Source organism: Grammomys surdaster, unplaced genomic scaffold (genome assembly GCF_004785775.1).
Source record: "Grammomys surdaster isolate TR1022 unplaced genomic scaffold, NIH_TR_1.0 126298, whole genome shotgun sequence".
In the NCBI taxonomy this organism is placed as follows: domain Eukaryota; kingdom Metazoa; phylum Chordata; class Mammalia; order Rodentia; family Muridae; genus Grammomys; species Grammomys surdaster.
In genome coordinates this window covers 1,724,426-1,746,689 of record NW_021621098.1, presented here as the reverse complement: position 1 = coordinate 1,746,689, position 22,264 = coordinate 1,724,426, and the positions used below count along the sequence as shown (strand labels likewise).

General features: G+C 39.7%; 1 protein-coding gene across 1 annotated transcript in view; it reads right to left on the bottom strand.

The window, feature by feature from the left end:
- The window catches only part of Cdh2 (cadherin 2), a 209,848-nt gene that overhangs the window by 162,185 nt on the left and 25,399 nt on the right, over positions 1–22,264 (bottom strand). Inside the window, exon 2 of the mRNA XM_028759514.1 lies at positions 14,981–15,092. Coding sequence (XP_028615347.1) covers positions 14,981–15,092 — 112 coding nt within the window. The remainder of the gene's footprint in view (positions 1–14,980; positions 15,093–22,264) is intronic.

Genomic DNA, 22,264 nt, shown 5'->3' with positions numbered 1-22,264 from the left:
CTGGGAAATAGAAATTAACGTTATAAAACCTAAGTGTAATGCATCTTAGCAATTAGAATTGAGTCATTACAGGGGATCCAGAGCTATCAAAATAGTGTGCTAAACAACAAAGCAGATTTGGTAAAATAATGGGACACTGAGCCCCACCACTTCACTGGGGGTAGTGCTAGGGTAGTCATAAACTCCTTCATCTCAAAACTTCAGTTTTCTTTTATAAAATAGAATAGACAGTCACAGTGTGTACACCTCTCAGGTGACTGTAAGGCAGACAAGAGCCAATCCACACAAAACACTCCAGTATCCAGATGGAGATTATGCTACCTGCTCAGGAGTGCAGAAATCTACAATTCTGTCAAGACTTCAAAAGCAAGTGGGACTGGGAGAGCAGTTATGCTTCCTGTAACATGGTCTAGAAGAGAAGCACCCAAGTCACCAGCATTAAGTGCTCATAGGATCCCAAACCACAGCAAAGCCATGATCTGATGAGCTAGCTACCTTAGAGAGACTGCATTAGTTAACCATGGACGTCAGACACATAGATGGTCACCTACACTCTTCCACTCACCTGGGTTTTCATTTTAGAAACTGTGCTTCACACTATTTCCTAAGCTAGCCAGACATGTAACGAATACTGAGAAAGCAGATGCTATTTAAGACCAAAAATGCCTCATAATTTGTTGATCAGATAGATAACCTATGTCTGAAAGCCCAAAAGAGTATCCTACATTAAAGCCTGTAAGAGTGCAAGTTATTCATAACACAATACACTGACTTAGAAAATACTGAAACAATATCTTATGCCAGGAAAAGAGATTTTTTTTTTGAGTATTGTGTTTTCTGTCAGGCTTTCCGTCTCTGGGCCCATAAAGACTTCAGTGACCTGTGCAAACCTGGGCCTGGGAGTGAAGTCCTTCATCGGCACATAGCTGCTGCTGAAGGACAGTGCCCCTCTTCCATCTGAACAAATGCCAGGGACCCTTAGTAGCATCTTCAACATGGCACTTCCCAAGCTGCCTTGCAGAGTTAGTATTAAGATGTGACCTAGAAAACACTCTGGATCTTTATCCTTTATACTCAATCTTATATTTTATAACAAAACCAAAATATTTTGGAAGGCATTTGGGAAAAAGGACATTTGGAGAGGGTGAAAATACACAGGTTGGGGCAGGAAAGAAACTGTTCGCAAGGCCTTTTATGACCTGAAGAGGAGTCTCTACAACTTCATTAAAATCTCCTTTGACCCTAAAACCTTCTACACACTTCCAAACTAGCATCATGTCTCTGTCTTTCATCTTTCTAAATTTCTAAGTTCTACATATTAAAAATATTCAACATTAGTGTCTGGAAGAACTAATACACTGATATAATTTACTGCTTCACAGTGAATCTTCTTCACACACTTACGCTCATACTTGTTTCTTTCTTTGACACAATAATACGAAGAAGACAAGGATTTTGCTCTTATTATAGGTAGTGGACATACTGGAAAGAGCCTAGCATAGTCCCTACCTTAGACAGCTGACCGTGAGCAGAGCAGCACAGCAATCCAGCTTCCTGACCCACAGCAACAGTCTGAATTCCTACCTTAATACATTTCTTCTCTTCTCTTTGCGACCACATCACATGCACTGGCCTCTAATTCCCTCGAAGGCTCAAAGCCTGTGTTCACAACCTCATTGAGACCTTCCATGGGACCTAGTATCAGTTAGGATGCAACTCAGTGCATGTAACAGAAAACTCATCTCACGCTGCCTTACACAATCGATGGAGCTTATCAGCTAACATGACTAGAGGCCCAGGGGTAGAAGAGCTCCTGGATCATATTAATTCAGCAGTTCAGTAATTTCACTTAGGGACAGATTTCTTTCCACTCTACTAGGAAGTATACAACTGACAGGGACTCCTGAGAGTGCTTCCTTTTTTTTTCAACCAAAGAAGAAGAGAAAGAAAGGCAAAGGGGGGCCATGATGCTTCGTCTCTGGAAGCAGAGATTGACTTACTTTCTCCTGAAGCTGAACCAAGTAATTAGCATAACATGCTTCTCAAATACTTGCTGAAGGAATAGCACTCCATGGAGCCCACCATGATGTCAACAACACATGTGATTTCCAGAATGGCAGTCATTATGTTCACAGCTTCAGATACAAACATCACTTAACTGCCCTCTCCACAAATTCAAAGAGTATGCCACTGCCCACCCAAGGCAACTCATTCCCCACTCAATCATTCAAGTATCTTTAAGACTTGGTCTATATTTCTAGGAAGTATTCTTTAACAAGAACATCTAAATAAAACTTGTGGGAAAGAGTAGGTAGTGATGGGTCTGTCTTGCTATTCTAAAAGAGAACCCAAGTTCTGTTCCCAGCACTGACATAGGGCAACTCATAACTACCTGTAACTGCAGTCCTATAAGGCCTGACACGATTTTCTGACTTCTTTGGACACCTTCATACACATGGCATACATATGCATATATATAAATTTCATAAGTAATAAGACAAAGTATACAATCTGGACTTGCAGATATACTCCTTTATCTTTAGAAATTGCTCTTCATCAGAGGATACTTCTAAGCTCTTATCTGAAACATCCATCTTATCTCATGGTATCTCTCACTTATACAAGGAATCTTCAGGCATGTCTTGTGGAAGCTTCACTGTACATAGACACGAGAGACCTGGATTCAATTCCTGACACCTTGATTTCTGAACACTTCACCTTTAAATACATAAATCTCACTGTATCTCAATGCACTTACCTATATCAGCATTTTTACAGAAGTATATTAAAGATTAAGGAGCAACCATAGGATTTGGAACATGTGAAACATTGATGAAAAATATATCATTATTCATCTAGAAAATCTCTTACTTGAAAACCATGCATTTTTTGTTGTTTTATACTGTTCAGATAGACTGCAATTTCAGTATTTCATGGCAAACAAATGATTTTTGTCTGTATCTGCGAATAGCAGCCTGCTGCCCCCAGTGAACCAGACAGCAAAGCATTGCCTCACGAGGGCCGTGTGTATCTTCTCTTATGCTCCACAGAAATAAATTTATGCTTCTTAAATTAAAAAACAAACAGGCTGGCTATGTAAGCGACTTGGCCCTTTCCATGACCTTTTCCCTAAGAAGAAGTAAAACTTTAAGACATATAATCAAACTAAAGCCATCATGGCTCTAAGAAGGGGAAGTGCAGCACTGAGAACCTCACAGAACCTTGAGGACCCTCAGTAGTTCCTTCAGGAAATCAAGAACATTTCTGTGCTCACCAGGCAAGGGCATAGGAAAGTGACTTTGTACCTTGCCTGGCAGGAAGATTAAAAGCATATGTGTACTGGGTGAGAGTCACAAGCAAGGCCTAAGTCCCCAAAATATTCTATCAAAAGGACACTTCTGGAAAACCCCTGATGTCACAGGACTGTGTATGAGGGAGAAGTTCGAACACAATTCTTGATCCTACTCAGCTGCTTATTCACTGTCGGGTTCCAGGGAATCACTTTACTTCTGAGGTCTTAGCACTGTGTGGAAACACCCACATCCTGAACTGCCTGACTTGCAGAGCTCAGAAACTAAAATAGGATACATGAAATTGTTCAGGAACTATGAGGTGTTCCTTACAAATTTTTACACAGAATTGCTGACATGCCACATGTGGCCACAGAAGCCATTTACCAACTATTAACAAAAGAAGCTCCCCATTTTAAGTTGTTTCCTTAAATGATGGCATGGAAAATACTGCTGCAGAATTAGTCAGGATGAGATAAGTGTTTAGGATGTTTAATGTAAAACTACTAAAACTGAGAGACTGGGATAGCACAATGGGCCGAGAAATCCTGGTGTCCATAATTAGTAACTGCCCAGAACACCACGCTGGGCCTTTTCAGTTGAGTAGCACTTAGCTCACGAAGGACCATTTCCTTACAATATAAATGCAAGAAGCTGCTTCAATGACTTTATGTTACACTGAATGAATGACAAGTCAGCAAAGGATGCCAGGGCAGATCCGAGTGACTGAACTGATGGCATAATTACATACATGCATAATTTGAAAATCTGGAGGATTTGATTTTACAAAAAAATTACGATGACAAATATTCAGTTCTGTAAAGACTCTTCTCTGATATTTCATTAAGGTACCCCATTATTTTTTGCCCTTTAAAATTGCGTAGAAAAGCACTTAATGTAAATGGCCAGCACAAATTATTAGTGTTTTTCTTACCCTCACAATGCATCAGTCTTGGCTGGGCAATAACCTTTCCAAAGCCATTTCTTCACGCAGAGAAATTTGTTGAATGAATCTACATAACACGAATATTTCCTAGGTCCTGAGAATTCCCCTTATCTCCATACCTTTCTTAAATATACAATTCATGCTAAATTTTTGAAGACTTTGTTTTGAGGTTCCTTTTCAAATCCAAATTACATGATAAGCAATGGGTCCTGTTGTGTAGGTTCTGAGAATATAATCCGACAGAGCGCTAACTAAGGTATAGAGGAGAAAAGAGAACCTCAGGAAGACCAGCTGATTCCCAGTTACAAATCAAAGGCAGAATGGTCATCAAGGTGCCACCTCCCCACCAAGAGTGCCTTTGCTCAGACTACACCTTCTGCAGGTAAGCAAAGCAGCTGGTTTGAGGGAGGTTCAGCACCAAGAATTGGCTGAGATCAGGGATGGAGGGATGGCTTAATGATAAGAGCACTTGCCCTTTCAGAGGACCTACCTAAGTTGGTTCCCAGTACCTACATCCGGAGAGTTACAATTTCCTGTAACTCCAGCTCCAGGTGATACACTCCCTGGCTTCAGTGGACACCCACACCCTTGTACCGTACATCCATTCAGACACAGATACATAAATTAAAAGAAAATATTCTTTTTTCAAAGACAAGCTAAGAAATAAAATTTATGGGCTATTTTGGTTAGTTTTCTTCTTTTATTCTAATTGTCATGGGGTAAGGAAAGAACCAGTCTTTGTTTACTTAACACTTTCATTAGAACTGCCTATGCTTTTTATTTGAAAGAAATAGATGATCAGATGCTTAAAGTAAAACTAATTAAGAGTGTATATAAGATATCATATGATTCAGATGTTAGGAGAACCCATTTATTGGTAAGTCTACAACACCAATAATTCTAATTACACATGTGGACTAACATGGCTTGACATCTAACATGGAACACAGATAACTGAATAGCACCTGATTTCTGTTGCATATGAAGGCGAATGGTGTTAATGTCAGTGCCTCCACCATTATCAGCATCACCCTTAAAATTCCCCTGAAGACATGATACTAGTACCCAAAAGTCTATCATGGAACCATGGCAACTGGCCCTTCATAGGTAACTCACATACTCTAAAATTTGAACATCAGTGATCCTGGACTTTAAAAAGCTAAAATAATGGAACTCTGAGAGAGTTACTTGCCATGTTTTTTAATACAAACCTTAGAAACAAAAACTGACCTAGAGAAAATGAGCATGAGACAAGCAAAGTCTGGGCAAACAAAGGAAAGATACCACAACCAAACCATGCTAAGTACATTAGTTAAAGGGATCTTCCTTGTCCTAATGGAAACCTCCCACCCTGTGGAACCCATCTTGGAACACAGAACTCCTCCTAGAGAGGACATGGGGTGGGATCATCCAGGTACTAGAAGCACAAGTCTTTAAAAAGTCGTTCAACTTTCAACTTCACTCTCAACTTATCACTAAGAATGGACACTGCATTAATGGTAATCCCATCTGGTAAGGCACCCAAAAAAAACCCATCACCTCACAAAAATAACACAGTTCAGTAATCCACAAACATCCAGAAAAGGAACCTGAGAACAGAAGCATGCCAGAGGATGCTATGAATGAATTCCCTTCCATGAGAAAGAGTGTGACCAGAGTTATCTGTAAATGCTCAAGAAACAGAAATTTAAATAAAGCGTCAGGGCTGGAGCAAAGGCTTAGCCATGGAAAACCTGGGCTCACAAAAAAAACAAAACAAACAAACAAAAAAAACAGAGAGCACAATAGACCACACACATAAAGTTGGGATGGTGGGGAAGACTTGGGAGGAGTTGGGGTAGGCAAAGATTATAAAAATACATTCTATGAAAAAAATATTAGAGGCGGAAGAGATAGCTCAGGGATTAAAAGCACTGGCTGCTCTTCAAGAGGTACAAGATCCAATCCCAAGAACCCATATGGAGCACATAGATCTGTAACTCCAGATACAGGGTATCTGATGCTCTCTTCTGCTACACAGGATCCTGCATTTTGTAGGGCACATAAGCTCCTGCAACCTCATACAAATATACATAAACAATAAAAATGCTGAAAACCTTCAAATATTTAATAAAAAGTAAATAAATGAGGAAACCACTGGCTGTCTCTAGAAGACAAAGCCCAAAAGGCTCAGGGTTTGGGGACAGGGGAGGAGATAAAAGAAAGTACAGACTCCTGTAACCAGGAGGGTCCTGGTGGATACAAAGAAATGTGTTTATATCAACAAACACAGTCATGCATCTTTATTTTATATCCTGTCATTTTAGGGACAATCATCTATTGGTATGAATGAACATTAAGCATATACTTTTTTTAAAAAACAGTTGCACTGTGAATATTCATGGGTAAAGTTCTCTTCCCTCCATCCCCATTTCTCATCTCCTCATGGCCCTGTTGGTACCTTGGGTCCTTTTAGAGTTTGGATTTGATTCTAATTCCATGTCATACGTACATATACAATTTTATATATCTCCGAAAAATGTGAAAGCCACATTTTTTGATAACACATGTGATTCTTAATAGCAGGTCATTTTCTATGTGGAAAAAAAGAATTTTAAGAGAGGGATCTGAAGTGGTAGAAACTGGCTCTTGTTTCTGTCTTTGTGCTTCAGCTGTAGGCACGCACTTTCTTCATTGTCTGCCATTAAGAAATTCTATTTCTTGGAAAGCATGGGGCAAGGACTGGAGTGTAGTCTTAGCTAATGTGTGAAGTTGCTGTAAGCTGAAATCTATCACTTCTTCATGATCATTTCATAATTTAGAGAGGGAGAGAGAAAATGAAGAGAGGAGAGGCGAGGGGTCATTTCTTCAATTTGATTAATACCCACTGAAACCTCTTTATTTCTTTTGCTTGCTCCTCTATTCAATTGGTCTCTTATAAAATAAATACAGGCATATTTTTCTACGGCCACTGAGAATCTGGCGTGTCATGGGGTCTCTAGATATTGTGAAGCGAGGTTCTTTATTAAAAAAGACTCAACTTACATGTCTAGCACTTGCATTAAAAAATAAATTTTAACAGTCAAGATGGAAATCAGCTTGTTTGAGAGTCACTGAGGGCCTTGAGCTAATTTCATTTCTAGCCAGAGCTAAAACAATGTCTCCATAAATAATGTCAGTCCTACCCAGAAGATCATACCTGCATCAAAGGCAGGAGGAGTTCCTTGGTCAGGCACATCAGAGCACAAGGTAATAAGTTCCACTGGGGGAAAACCTCAGCTTCCTCCCTTTTAAAGAAGAGAGTGACTTAAGGTGCTCAAGCGCCACTGGAAACACTGTCTGATGTTCAGCCAAGGGGTCTGGACGAATGAAGATGCCCAGGCAACCATGCCCACGGGGGTTAAGAATATGGAATTCAAGTCACTCCCACTAGGATTTTGCTTCTCTGTTAACCACCATCCCCTGGTTTCTTGAAAAGGGCCTAATATGTGTCAAACCTTCAAAACACCTTACAGAATGGAAAAAAAAAAGATCAAATGCAATGACCTCAGAGGATAAGGGGCTATACACTAGCAAACTGTAATATCAGTGGTATACAGGGTAAAAGTTTCAGAAACATGGTTCTGTTAAAGTTTTTGAAAAGTCAGTTTTTTAACAGAGTGCTCCAAAGTTGGAGCAGATATTATTCTGGAATGATCTCCTCCCCGTTTAAGAGCAGAGAGTGGTGACAATATTCTTGCAGAAACAGGATAACCATCTGTTAAGGATACTCTACTTATGAGAACAGTTTGCATCATGGAATGTCACAAAGGTTTCATTTTTATTCTCTTTGCCATTTCTGCAGAGGAAGTCTGCTGAGATCAATCAGAAGGCTGGAATGAGGACCTGTAGCCATTTGAGAAGCCATAACCAATGGCCTTGGAGGAGGTCCAAATGCAGGTGTGTAAAGCACATGCAGCGATGGCAAGCAGTCCCGGGGCCGGAGATCCACCTCATCTCATTTCTCAAGCCACTGACTCCTGTGTACTGGACTGTGGAGTCTCCCTTCCGATTGGACTTGTTTTCTTACTATAAAAACATTTAAGTATCTATTTAAAAATGACCCCCCATATGCAGCCACTTATACCTCTAACTTCCACTCAATTCCCACCTTCTCCCCATGGAAAATTTAAACTTTATGAAACGTCTTTCCTCTACTTGACTGTACAAAATACATACCATCAGGATTCTCAGTGAGCCATCAGTGAGAATGCTTCAAATGTCTATCAACAGATGAATCACAACAGAAAGGACAAATACATTACAGTGTGTGTGCGTGTATAACCAACCGTATGCATATCCCACCGTGTGTCTGAATGGGTTCATAGCACGCATACCAGTCACTAGAGGAAGGAATGAGCTTCAGACGGCATAGCCAGAGCTTCCAAGAATTTCCCGAGTTTTATATTGTGTGAAATAAGCAACCACAAAAGTTTGTGTGAGACGAAAGGAGAGGGATGGCGCTTTTTGGGGAAAGCCCCTTGTTTTGCTGTAGTAGAACGGTCTGGAAGTGGGCGAGCTGGTGCTTGTACTGCTTCGTGAATACACTATGCACTACCATCCAGTCACTTTAAAACGGTGGATTTCATGTTATATGACTTTTACTTCACATACGATTCTTGTAAAATCTAGATTGCAGCCCTCCTCCCACCTCTGTGTCTCCGTCACTCTCTCACAGCAGCCTCCATTGGGCCTCTCCTCCTGTCTTTCCTTAATGTCATAGCCAGTGTGATCCTGTTCTGAAGTCAGATCATGTCCTCCCTCTGCTGAAAGCCCTCCAAAACTCTTTACCTCTTCTTAGTCAAAGCCAAAGTCCTTATAATGGTCTACAAAGCCTCACACAAAGGGGCTGTTACTACAGTGACCTCATTTCACCTCAGCCCCTTCCTGTCCCCACTCCGGTCAGCCAGGCACTCTCCCTCAGGCCCTCGTAAGAACTGTTTGCTGTTCTTTATGTTCTTCTCCACCAGGATCTATAGCTGTTGGAGAATACAACAGCAAATTTTACCTTAATTTTCTTATACCCTGATCATGCTACTTAAACTGGCAAAGCACACATTCTCCATTTCTTGGTCCTGCTACATCTGTCTTATGACACTGTTTTTTGCGAAACATACACAGATCCTGAAAGATGCTGGCTATAAGGATAGACAGATAGAAAGGTTTTCTTATTTGGGAGCCTGTTTGTTGGTGTCTCCTGGTTTTAAGTTCATATAGCTCTTCCAAATTGCTCAAGCCTAGGAATACCTGAAAAAGGAGCTAAAATGGGAAACGTACACCTAGACAGGCTTGTCATCATTTGCATTGATAAAACAGGGTCTAAAATGCACCCAAAGCATTAGAAAAACTTCCAGACACACATACACAGAGTATTGGGGGAGGATAGGGGGCAAGATGTAAACACATAAAACAAAAGATAAATAAGTGAATCATTTTAAAACTATATTTTTAAAAGGGCCCTGACTCTAAAAAAAAAAATACTAGTGATCATAAGAAGATCTTTGAAAAATGATCACTAAGGATGCACCCAGCTGCTTATCAATAGCACAGAGAACAATACCTTTGCTTTGTACCATTCCCCACAATCCATCACATGTCAGGGGACTGTAAAGGCCTGCTTGGCGTTATCAACGAGAGCTTTATAAACCTATACAGTTCAAACATTTTAAAATATTTTACATATTAAATAAGAAATACCAAATAATCATAACAGTGTCATGAACAAGTCTCTGTTAAAATTTGATGAGACATACCATCCGAAGGCACTAATATTATTTTTAAAAAATAGTACAGCAAGTGCTGGGGAGAGGGTGGTTTAGTCAGTAATAGTGCTTGCCACCTAAGAGGACCCAACTTTAAATCCCCAGGCGTTGTTAAAAGCTGGACACAGGAGCAAGCAATTGTAATAATGGCAAGTTGAGACAGGCAGATCCCCAGTCGGCACTAGCTAGCCAATCTGGCTCAATCTGCAAGAGCCTCAGTTCATCATGCCATGATGACCAAGGTGGAAAGCAACTGAGGCAAATACCCCAGGATGACCCTTGTCCTCTATACACACATGCATTCCCACATACATAACACCCTACACAATAATATGCAGTCACACACACAGACGCACACACACACACCACAGTGTTCTAGCCTTATACTCCTACTAAAGAAATTAAAACTATTTCAGTCATGTTGTCTGCAGTTACCATCCTTCAGCCCCCATGTTAATGTAGAACAGGCTCCATCAGCAAGCCAACTAATCTGATTTAAATCCTATCGAGTAGAAGAGTTGAACACAATCATTGAGAGCTACCCAGAGGTTGTGCAACAGTATGGATTACTGAACATATTCATAGTAATTGCCAGGTGCTATTTCTGTTAACCAGCTCCGGAGGAGCTGACTTGGTAAAACCCATGCAAGACACACAAGGACATCCCTCTTGACAAGCACACTGAAGACCCTATGATCCTCTGCAATGCCAGGCTGCTTGCTGTTGCTGTGCCAGTGTCAGATACTGTGAACATGAGATAGTAATTACTTTATTTTCAAGTAATGTACTCAAAGGTTTTTTTTTCTGGTTTAGTGGAGTTTAAATTAAATATTATCTTTCAGAGCTCAATATTTTTTCTTGGCAAGTAAGTATGTACAAATGACTGAGTGAAAATTATTAAAAGACATATATCTAGATAGATAGATAAACAGATAACAGATAGAGAGGAAGATAGAAAGGGAGAGAGGGGTATTGTTTAAGTGATGATCTCCAAATCTATCCAGCAACATGTAAATCATTATGTCAGGAGAGAAAGTGGCCCTCCTAAAAGCTTGGCAACAGACACCTGGATACGTGGACTAGTTCCCTAGAACCTCCCCCATCTCTGTGGTGGATCTGTTTTTTAATTATCAACATCATCAGAACTAGGTTAGGAAAAAAAAAAAACTTGAGTTCTAATTCCAGGTCTACAGCTATCAGACTAAGAAGCTATGTAATCATGGGCAAGCCTATAATCTCTCAGAGCTCTAATTTGCTTGTCTGGAAAATGAGAGAGTTGGTAATAAGTGCTTTGAAACTGGAATAGGAAAATGTAAAGTAAAAATGACTGCCTAAACATGATAGATCTGATCCTAATTCATGAAGGCAAACATATATCTCATAGGATTGAAAACTGTTTTCTATCAGAATGGAAAGAACAAATCTAGAAAACATTACAAAATTACATAGTAATGAAGATCTTAAAATGAAGTAACATACTTTTAATCTTTAAAATTCTTTTTCTTTTTAATCCTACAAAGAACATTTTTCCAAGGCTGGAGACATAGTTCAACTGGCAGAGTATTTCAGTGAGGACCTGAGTTTGGATCCTCAGAAAAGAAACACAGTACTGAGCACTTGTTAATGCCAGTGCAGAGAGATGGCACAGAAGCAGAAGCCCTGGGCACTCACAGTACAGCTAGCCTGACTTACCCAGCAGGAGTAGGAAAAGCACAGTCTCAAGCAAGGTGTAAGGCAAGGACCAACACATGAAGCTATAACACAGCAAGGCAGGCACACGCACACATGCATGTACACAAATTTAAAAAGAACATTAATATCCATCTCCAAAACTCTATTTTTACTTTGACCTGGAAATTCTACTTTGAACAAATTGTAGAAGATGCTGTCCCTAAAGAAACATTAACTTTCTCTGGAATCTTCATAGCAGCACTATACATCAGAGAAGAAAATTGGCAACAACTTGTATGTTTAAAAATAGACACATAGCTATGAAAAATCTGGTTTTGCAAACAACACAGAACTGAAGCCTATATAAAATGACTATCTAGTCATTTTAAAAAAATAATGGACTGTCTTTGATGAGCCTAAGTATTCACATAACATAACAGGAGAGGCAAAAGTTTAGCATAAGGCACATCACTCTCCTCATGGTTTTACAGAAATACAAACCTATGAAATCTGGAAGAGACACTGGAGTGTCTAACTAGATCTTGAAATTTGTTGCCTCATGAATGAAAGGGAAGATGGGGTGAGTTGTGCTTTAATGACTGTCCATGCCACATGCCATGCTCCTCTGTGGCTTCTCTAATGTCATCTCAAGTCTGTAAGGAGAGCTTAATACTTTTCAAGCACTTTCATGAAGATGACTACTCAACTCTTGAAAAATGATCAGTAACCCTAGACATAAATATCGAAATTGTCAACTTTTCCAGGAACCCTTATATGTCACACGTGTCCTGTGACATCATAACGTGGAACCACTGTCTTCTTTAAAAATGTCATCAATAGGAAACCAAAGGAAATAATAAGAATGACATTATCAAATACTGAAAATATGGAATTAAAATGACTGGCTAGAATAAGGAAACTGATTCTAACTTTAAAGGACACATATATGCTACAGGATTGAGAAAGGAATGTTCTGCAACAGAGACAAAGCAGCAAAATGAAAATAAGATGAACTTCGATGGTGGTTAACTCCTTAACCTTCACATGATAGAACACCCCAATCTGCCAACAGCTTGGGAAAGGGTCAAGGACTTTCAGACAACTGTTTCCTTTAACCATACAGATCACTAGCATACAGCAGAAGCAATCACCCTCACTGGCTTAGCAAAGCCCTGTGTATAAAGTAAATTGAATTACTGCAGTATCCATACTAATGCATTTAATTACAGCATGGCATTTGCCTTCTGTGAATGGCACAGTTTTGGATGATCAGCCTACTTAAGACTCCAAAAATATATAGAATATAAAAGCTTGGAAGCATTTAAGGTCAGATCTCTGACAGGAAAATAATTGTCTTGGAAAGACCAGACTAATGCTCCTCAGAAGTTTGAGTGAATTTCTTCCTTTCCCAAAGTTACCATTTTCACTAGTGGGCATTTTAAAACAGAATGCCCTGAGCTTTCAGATGCTAATGTGTTCTTTAACATCTTCTAAGAAGGATGAAGAAACCAATAATGGTATAGCCTGAGGAAAACAACACACTATCATAGATTTTTCTCTCAAGACGGATAGCTGGATGGAGTTGAAAACCAAAAATATTTTGAATCTTTCATAATTGCAATGTCAGCAGAAATCACAAGTGTCTAGGTTATATTTAAAAGACATGAGCAAAAAGCTGAGCCCTATTTTTTGTGTTATTAGCATTATTGGATACCTAGAAAGTGAGCTCTCATTTTAAAAACTATTCAAAATGCCCAACTAATTAACTTTAAGTCAATGGTTTCCTGTGACAGGCTATGTGCCTATTTGTAATAAACAAATTAAAGGATCTTTGAAAAAGGCATTACTCACTGAAAAAAAATCAATCATAAGAATACAATGAAAAATTGCAACCTATTTCTCTAAAATTTCATTTTGCCTGGCCAAACTATTTCTTAGAGTCATATCAAAACATTTTGCACATTTTTGGAGTATTTTTGCATTAAACAGGTTTTAGGAGACTACTTAGTAATTTACAGATCCAAAGAACATGGAAAGTATGCAGGACTTCAAGATTTTCATTGAGATAATGTTGACACTCAGTGATTTGAATTAAGCCACCATTAAGTCACCCATTGCCCACTACATAAGAGAGTGATCCAGTGCTATGACAGTCTTACATGTGCTCATTAAAATAGCATGTAATGAGGCAGGGACAGGAGGATGCGTTTGAGAAAATTAAAAGTCAACTTCAGAAAGACCACATAGGTGGGAACAAATCATAACTTAAATAGAAATTAAAATAAAATATAAGTTGCAGGAAAGCACTTCCCTAGCTAAGAGGTCATTTACATTTCAAAGTCCTACCTCTAGGATTATTAGGTATTAGAGTACCAGGTTTGTCACTGCTATGGAGACACTTCAATTAAGGCTATGTGGTAGAGCTCTGTGCAAATTAATTAGCTGAGGTTAACAGATTTTCTAAATGCAGTTCTCTCAGACACCCTTAGAGATGTGCAAGATTTGCAGGGAAGGAAAATATAAATGTGACTCCCTGATCAATTCTTGCTTTCATATTTCAATAGCACTTGCATCATGATGGACATGCTCATGATAATACTGCAATGCTAGTAATCCAGCTTTTACTTGTTTCTCACTGGGACTAAAGGAAGGGGTTTGAAAGTTTGTTTTTGGTAGGTTTTGTTTCTGATTTTGATCTAGTTGTCTTGGCAAGAGTTCTCAAACAGTAACCATAATGAACTTGATCATATGTACATGGAAAATGAGTCTGTATTTGAGATTCACATATGCTCTATGTAGATGAGCTTTCTAGTACTTTCTATAAACAATGTCGTAACAAAAACACAGATTTCATGCTGCCCTCTGAGACTCTACTTGTTGAATTTGTTCACTATAATGTAGCTGACTATTAGAATCAAGCATGTTTTAATCCAAGTTAATATTTATAAGACCTTTTCTGAAATTCAAAGAAATCACTTTTTGACCCTTAGAACCAGATTTCTAATAAGTATCATTCTTCAGACTACATGAAATGTATGCAAAGAAAGCAGCTGACTGAAGTTTTTTAGTATAAATTGAACAAGGAAGAAATGTGAAAACCTTCACAAGGCCAGGAGCCTTCCAACAATGTATATAGAAAATACATAAGCTTCTCTTTCATCCTGCAATCAACTCCCTGAGGTCTCATTATAGAGACTGAAAACCTCACACTCCCTCTGCCACAGAGATGATTCAGAGACATTCTGAAACACGTGGACACACTGTGAAGACAAGTCTTTCTTTTAAGATACTACCATTGAGAAGGGGCTGTCCTTCGTGCACATCCTTCGGTAAGACTGCGCTGTAAACATCTTCAGGAAATCCAGTCTTGCATAACGCGATTTCACCAGAAGCCTCCACAGACACCTGCAACACAGGAGAAAAATTCGGGTAATGATTGCTGCCTTCTTCTACTAAGAAACAGTCCACTTGGCATCCACCCCCATTTTTTTCAACTATCTTGTACAAATAACCTCTGTTTCTGAAGGGTTTCAATTAGAATATAGAGGGCAAAGGGTTAATCTTTTTGATTATTGGAGTTGAAGGAACAAGTCCCACTTGTCTATTCCTATAAAATCTACATAATACACATTCCAGGTTTTTCTAAGGACTGACCATTTCCATTAAAATGGTCATTGAGAAAGAAGAGGGAGAAGCGGGTGTGGAGGGAGCTAGGAGTCAGCCAAATAGTCCCTGGGGCCCACACATCACCCATAGTAACTAGAAGGCTCATGGGGGGGGGGGGGAACATATACATTCTCTTCCAGTTCTTCATGAAGTTTGCTTCAACACTCTTTGTAGATGGAAAAATGTTATGATAAACTCATTGCAGGATAAATAATGCATGCTAAGTCAAACCAAACAGTATCAAGTATATAATCTTTAATTCAAAGGATAGGGTTAAGTTAAAACTATTGAAATCAATCCAGTTAGGATTCTTTTTTAAACTTAAGAAAGTAGTTATAAGTATTTTTGCATCTTCATCTCTATCAATATACTGTTACTCATAGTGCTTCAAACTCAGTCACCCAAAGGGGTGCTGAATTAGAGTGCTTCAAACTCAGTCACTCAAGGGATGCTGAATTAGAGTCCTTCAAACTCAGTCACTCAAAGGGGTGCTGAGTTAGTCATCAACATCTGCACTACTTCTCCTGGTTTCACTGGTCCAAACTCAGGATGTTTAGACCTACCATATTCTTACTAACTACAGGATGAATGAAAGTTCAAACACAGAAGGAGGAAGAATACATAAAGTTCATTAAATGCCCAGTAGACATTAAGAACAGTCCTTAATAACACAAGGAATCAGAAAGAAACCATCACTGATCCCCAGACCCAATCCCAAAGGGACAGAACTCCAAACAGGTGATGGATGATGCAATACAATTTATTTTCTTAATTGAAAGAATCCCTGAATTACACATATGAAGTTTGGAAATAATGGTGTTGCAAAAAGCCACTCATCTAATAGCTAGCCTGCTCTTTTCATGTTTAAGGAAATAAAAAAAGTAAACAAATTTACCGTGTGCTCAATATTGCACAGTATTTTATCTCAAAATATTATTAGAAACAACTAGAGGGATGGTAGGTTAGCTTTTTGGTGGTAGATTTTGATTGTCATCCAGATACAATGTAGAGAGAACTAAGGGACCATTGCAGTACACTTTTGGATGAATTTGTGAGGACATTCACAAAAAGGATCAGCTGAGGGGGAAGAAGCAGACTGAGTGTAGGTGGCCCCATTCCGTGAGCTAGAGGAAACAGAGAGCCAAGAACACTCCTCTCTTCTCTCTGCTTCCTTTCTGCTGTGAAAACCACTCTCAGCCACAGATGACACCCGCCTGACACTCTGTCCTAGGGTAAGGAGACCAATGGAGATGAAGAGACACTTAGAAAACCAGGAGCCTAAATAATATTGTCTCAACCCAGTTACTTCTGTCAGGTATTTTAGTCAAACAGACAAAGAAGAATGAGTACAAGCCATCACATTCACGGCAGGTTATGTGAAAAGAGAAATAAAATCAAGGACAGAGGACCCAAGCTCTTTACTTAAGAGTGAGTGTAGAAACTGGGGGTATAATTTGGAAAAGTCTGTAGAGGATGACTATGGCTACCCCATACACTGTACTACCTTCCCAAAGAAGTGCTCACCTGGGTGTCCTAGCTGATACAAGTACAGAAGTTCATGGAAGCATGGCTGTTTCAGCATCTATAGAGCACCTACCCATTCATCAACAGAAAAATGGACCAATACATTTCCCCTAACTCAAAAGAGAAATATCCAACATTAAAACAGAAAAACTGGTAACATGTATCCACATAAGAAACTTGTCAAAAGGACAACAACAAAACAAGCAAAAAGAATCAGAACCTTAAAGTCATACACAATGTGGGGAGAGAGGTTTAATTACACATCAAGCTCAGGATGAGCATTACTTGGAGAAAGTAAAAATCCCATTTGTGTGGCATTCAGGATTAAACCTGAAGGCTAAGCACATGGCAGTAGGAGTCACTCTTAGAAATAAATATAAATAATAAAAATGAGATCGGTGATTCCATTTATACAGAGTTTCATCACAAAGGTAGTCAATGCTATAGACTCATACAACTAGAAGGAGAATTTTAAGACACACAAGGCAATAATAGCAGCCATTCCCAGGAAGGGAAGGCTAGGACATGCATCAGAAAAAAAGGTATACAGATGGCTTCAAATTTACCCATAGTAACTTACAGGTGAAGCAGCACAGTAAGATGTAAAGACTGGTATGGGCATGTGGGTACAGTCTGCATTGTTTCCAATATGTCCCCATGCTATCAATTTCATAATAAAAGACACAATTCAAATCCAGTTGAGAAGTAAGAAGGGAGGTCTCCCATACTTGTGGAGTTTGAGATTCAAGAAGGTGTTACAGTACTACACTCCTGTAGATCCCAGATACATGCATCCTGAGACAGAAAATATACTTGGTAAAAGGAAAGCTTAGCTCATCAAAACAAAAGAACTCATGAGTCTGACATACTAAGGGGAGAGATATGCCATAAACCTGTATCCTACTGCAATGTTAGAGATTAGCCTCTTCATTCCCAGCACAAACTTAAAACCATGAGGGAGCTGTGGCAGATTCTTGTCAAGGGACATGGGTCATGGCAGAGTTGGAGGGGTGACCAGACAGAAGCAAACTGTGAAAGACAAGGCAAGAGCATCCCCATTTCTCCTTCAAGCTCACTGTGTACCTGAAAGGGGCCATGAACTCTACATATTCTTGTATGTGCATGGTTCATGGGTGAGCACTTTTTTTCTATATAGGGCAAACAGCAAGCTTTTGAGGTTTGCTGATCTGTTGCAAGTTCTCTACTTTGCTGCTGAAACTCAGATGCAGTCAGACCCTTGGCAAATGAATGAACAACACTACACTAATCCCAATGAACCTTGAGTTTCAGCTTAAGCACACTGAACGATGTAGGAATTGTTTCTGACTATGCAAAAGCACAGAACTATCTGTTGCAGATCCTTGGGATAACTTAAGTTTTAGACAACATTGGTTTCTCAGTTGATTATCCTTAAGACTCTGGGGTGGGAAGAATACCAAGAATTTACAGATGAGCAAATTGGTTCTCACAGGAAGTGAAATACCCAAGACCACACTTCCACATAGCAAGAGAGGCAGAGTTCTAACTCTGCTGTGTTTCCAATTACAAAAAAAAAGAAAAAAACAAAAAACAAAAAAACAAAAAAAACCAACAACAACAAAAAAAACCAACAACAATTAACAGCCTTTGGGAAAGCTGGTTCTGAGGGTTCTTTTGCCATAGGAAACAGAATGAGGCGCAAAAGCTCAAAGCTCCTAAGTGTAGATGTGTTTGGCCCCAGGATATCCATATGAAGGCTCAGAGGAAGGGGTCCTGAGGTCTCCCAAAAAGAGGCTTGTAGTAGCAAGGCAGAGGGGCCTGGCAGGGAACTGTGGCAGGAGCTCACTGTCAAAGCTAAAATGAGACAGCAAGAAACAGCACATGCCTGGGGAATGACAATGAGCTCCCTGTGGTGCGACCCAAGAAGCAAGGCAGGAAGTCAAAAGTTGAAGCTGGGGAGTGACACATGGTCAAACCATAGATGGCTGGGAGCCTGGGGTTATCCTACTGACTGGGGCAAGGAGGATGTTTTTGTGACCAGGAACACACCAGCAAACTGTATTTGATAGAGAATTCTCCAGATTGCTTCGTGGGAAATGGGGGTGAGTGAGGAGTGACAGCTGGAGAGACTCTTCAGCATACAGACTTAAATCAGGGCTGGGAATAAGGAATGGACAAAGTTTATCCACATTCAGTAAATTAAAAACAACAGCCCTTAGTGAGAACAGGGGCTCACAGAGGGAAAGGGTAAAGTGACTTTTGTCTGTCCCAGCTGAGTGACTTTGTACAGAGGTGCCACAAACTGGAAAAGATAATCGCAAAATTATAATGCCAGGAAGAAAGTGCTAAAGAAGCAGAAAGAATGGGTTGATTAATCTAGCTATAGAAGTCAAAGAGGACTCCATAACTTAAGTGACATTTAAGTCTTGCCTATAAAGATGATTACAATTTTCCAGGAGGAAGAAAAAAAAAAAAAAGACAGTCCAAGCAAAAGATTACAGAAGAACAAAATCCCCAGTGATTTGTGCTGAGGTTGTAGCCTGACACATCAGCATTGATAAGTCATAGCTCCCTTCCTGTAGTTTTCCTATGAGGTTGAATTGGGCTTCCAGGAGCAGTCTGTTTTTACATTTAGCCAAAATTTGATCTCAGGGAATTATTATTTCAGCTGGCTTTTGCACACCTCAGATTTATATATCAAGAAATTATCAAGAGACTCTCCCATGTCTTTATAAAGATGCTACTTAGATGCTAGAGACAGACCATGACCAGATGTCCAGGTAGAGCTCTTCATAGCTGACTCAGGCTTATGAGCCACATTCTTGAGAATGGTATCCACATTTGAATCTTGAATGTTTACCATATGGAACTTCAATATAGCAGACTGCCTGACAGTGTGTCCCCACCAATTGCTACCGCTGTGAGACCCCCAAAACACCCTAACTCCTCATGTGAAAACTAAGAGTACTAAAGATAGCACCCACTCTCAGGACAGGTGTGAGGACGAGCTGTTAGTCAGAGTAGAATTAGCACTGCTAAGACACCATGCCTCTGACTCATGGGTTATCTGCTCTACAGCCCAGCAGTGCCCAAGCTGCTTCAGCTTGGCAACACCATCTGGCACCTGTGTTTAAATACAGATTCTTGTAACCCAAGACTCACTACCACAGAATCTCAAAGAATGTGAGACAGTACTTAACAAGCGGCTGTTTTCACAATCATCTCTCAACTTAGTATCTTTTGGTTCTGGTCTTCAAGATGAATAAGTCAGCAACAAGGAAAGGGAATAAAGAGTTGATTACTCTTATGTTCTTATTTATATTGCTTTTTAAATTGTATGTATGCGTGCTGGCACATGCCTGCACTATGTGAATGCTTCAAGTGACAGAAAGATGAGGCTTGTTCTGTCACTCTCCATATTTCTGAAACATGGTCTCTCAATGAACCTGGAGCTAGGCTGGCAGCCAGCAAGCCTCATTTATCCTTCCTCTCTGGCCCCAAAAGTTATAGGATTATAGTCAACAATACAAGCATACCAGGCCTTTCTCATGTGAATCTGGGAATCTGAACTCAGGACTTCATGTCATTAAAGCAAATATTTTTATCCACTGAACTAGGCACTGAGCTCCAGCACCTAGGCTATTCACAGCAATGTTCTACTGCTGTGAAGAGGTTGTCATGACAAAAAGTGAGAGGGTCACAGTGCCTCACATGGGCTCTTGAAAGCCCAACCTTGTGACATACTTTCTCCAACAAGGCCACACCTTCTCATTCTTGTGATCCTTTCAAACAGTTCTACTTTCTGGAGACAAAGTATTGAAATATATTAGCATATTAGGGCCATTCTCATTTAAACCACCACAACTCCTTTCTCTAGTCTTTAGAACATAATTGTGAGAAGCATTCTTTGTTTTGTTTTTGAGACAGTGTCTCACTTTATAGCCACAGTTGGCCTCAAACTCACTATGTAGACAAGGCTCATATTGAAATCAGACATCTGCCTGTCTCTGCCTCCCAAGTGCTGGGAGTAAAGGGATAGAACACAATCCCTAGACTGAAAAACAGAATAGAGTAAGAATTTCCCACTTAGGTTAAAACCAGCCTTGATTGCCTGCAACAGCAAATAGTCAATAATCATTCCCAGGTCAGTGTGAGTTTTACAGAACATTACTACCTCACCTAATTCTCCTTGTGTGTCCTCTGAGGGGGGCAAAACACTAGCATCTCTATTATTTGGTTTAAAGATGAAACCCTCTTGGTTCTGTTGTTTTGCTATTAATAGAGACATCACCTCATCCCCAGCCCAGTTATCACTCTCTTCTGCACCACTGCTCAAAAATGACAAGCAGTTGGCCAGTCCTCGGGCGACTAGAACAAAATTCACGCTGGTCCGATGATCTGAACTCATTTGCTGCCGCTTTGCACTCTTACACAATCAGCTAACCTATCTTAAGTTTCAATTTCCTCTTACAAGGCTTTGCCCTCCTCTCCCGGCTGGAGACCTGCCTCCTTGTCTATAGTAGCAGAAGTGGAAGAGGAGTTGAGTTTGGCTTCCTATTACCATTAATCTCTCTCTTCTGATTCTGAACTCGGGGCACCGTGGCTTTTTGACCTTGCTACATTCTTCCACTGTCTCTACACCCTGTGCTTAAAACCTGAATCTGTTTCTTTACGTTTCTGTTTGGGATCAGTCTTGGGGGTGGACCTGCTTTCTAATTTTCTCCACTCTTGAATCTAAGCTTTTAAATATTCTGAACAGAGACACAGTGAACTGATTCTCCAGCCACCCCATCTCTGTCTTATTCTCCATTATTTATGATGATTCCTAAAAGTTTCACATTTTAAAGCAAGTCTGTACCTTGAAGGCTCACTGCATTTTCTAACTGAAAGAAGACTAGCCTGTGTTATCATAAGCCCTTAATCAACAAGAGATTTCTCCTCATTTTTTTCTTTTACCCTTCAGATTCCTGTGATAATAACCGATTCAGAAGACTATGGAGATTACCATATACAGATAAATTGACTCTTCCTTAAAACACATCTTCCGCTACCCTTTACAGAATGAACAGCAGTCATATGACGAGTGCTAGGACTGAAGGGCCTTTTCAAACCTACAGAGGCTCAATCCAGCCCCTACTCTCTGATATCTCAATGTTCAGTAATACAGGCTCATCTAGGATTCAGCTTCCTCCTTTTCAATAGTGATGACGATGATGATGACAACGATGATGATGATATAATATCAATAAAACGTTTGGACTTATAAAATTGTAATAAAAAGCAACAAAGAGCTTAAAGATAATCATGTATTCACTACAAAGTCAAGGGTAACTAATGTTAATGTTATGAAGATTTAGTCTCTTGTGTTCTATGAAATATGTTCTATACTATGGGTCTGCATTTCGCCT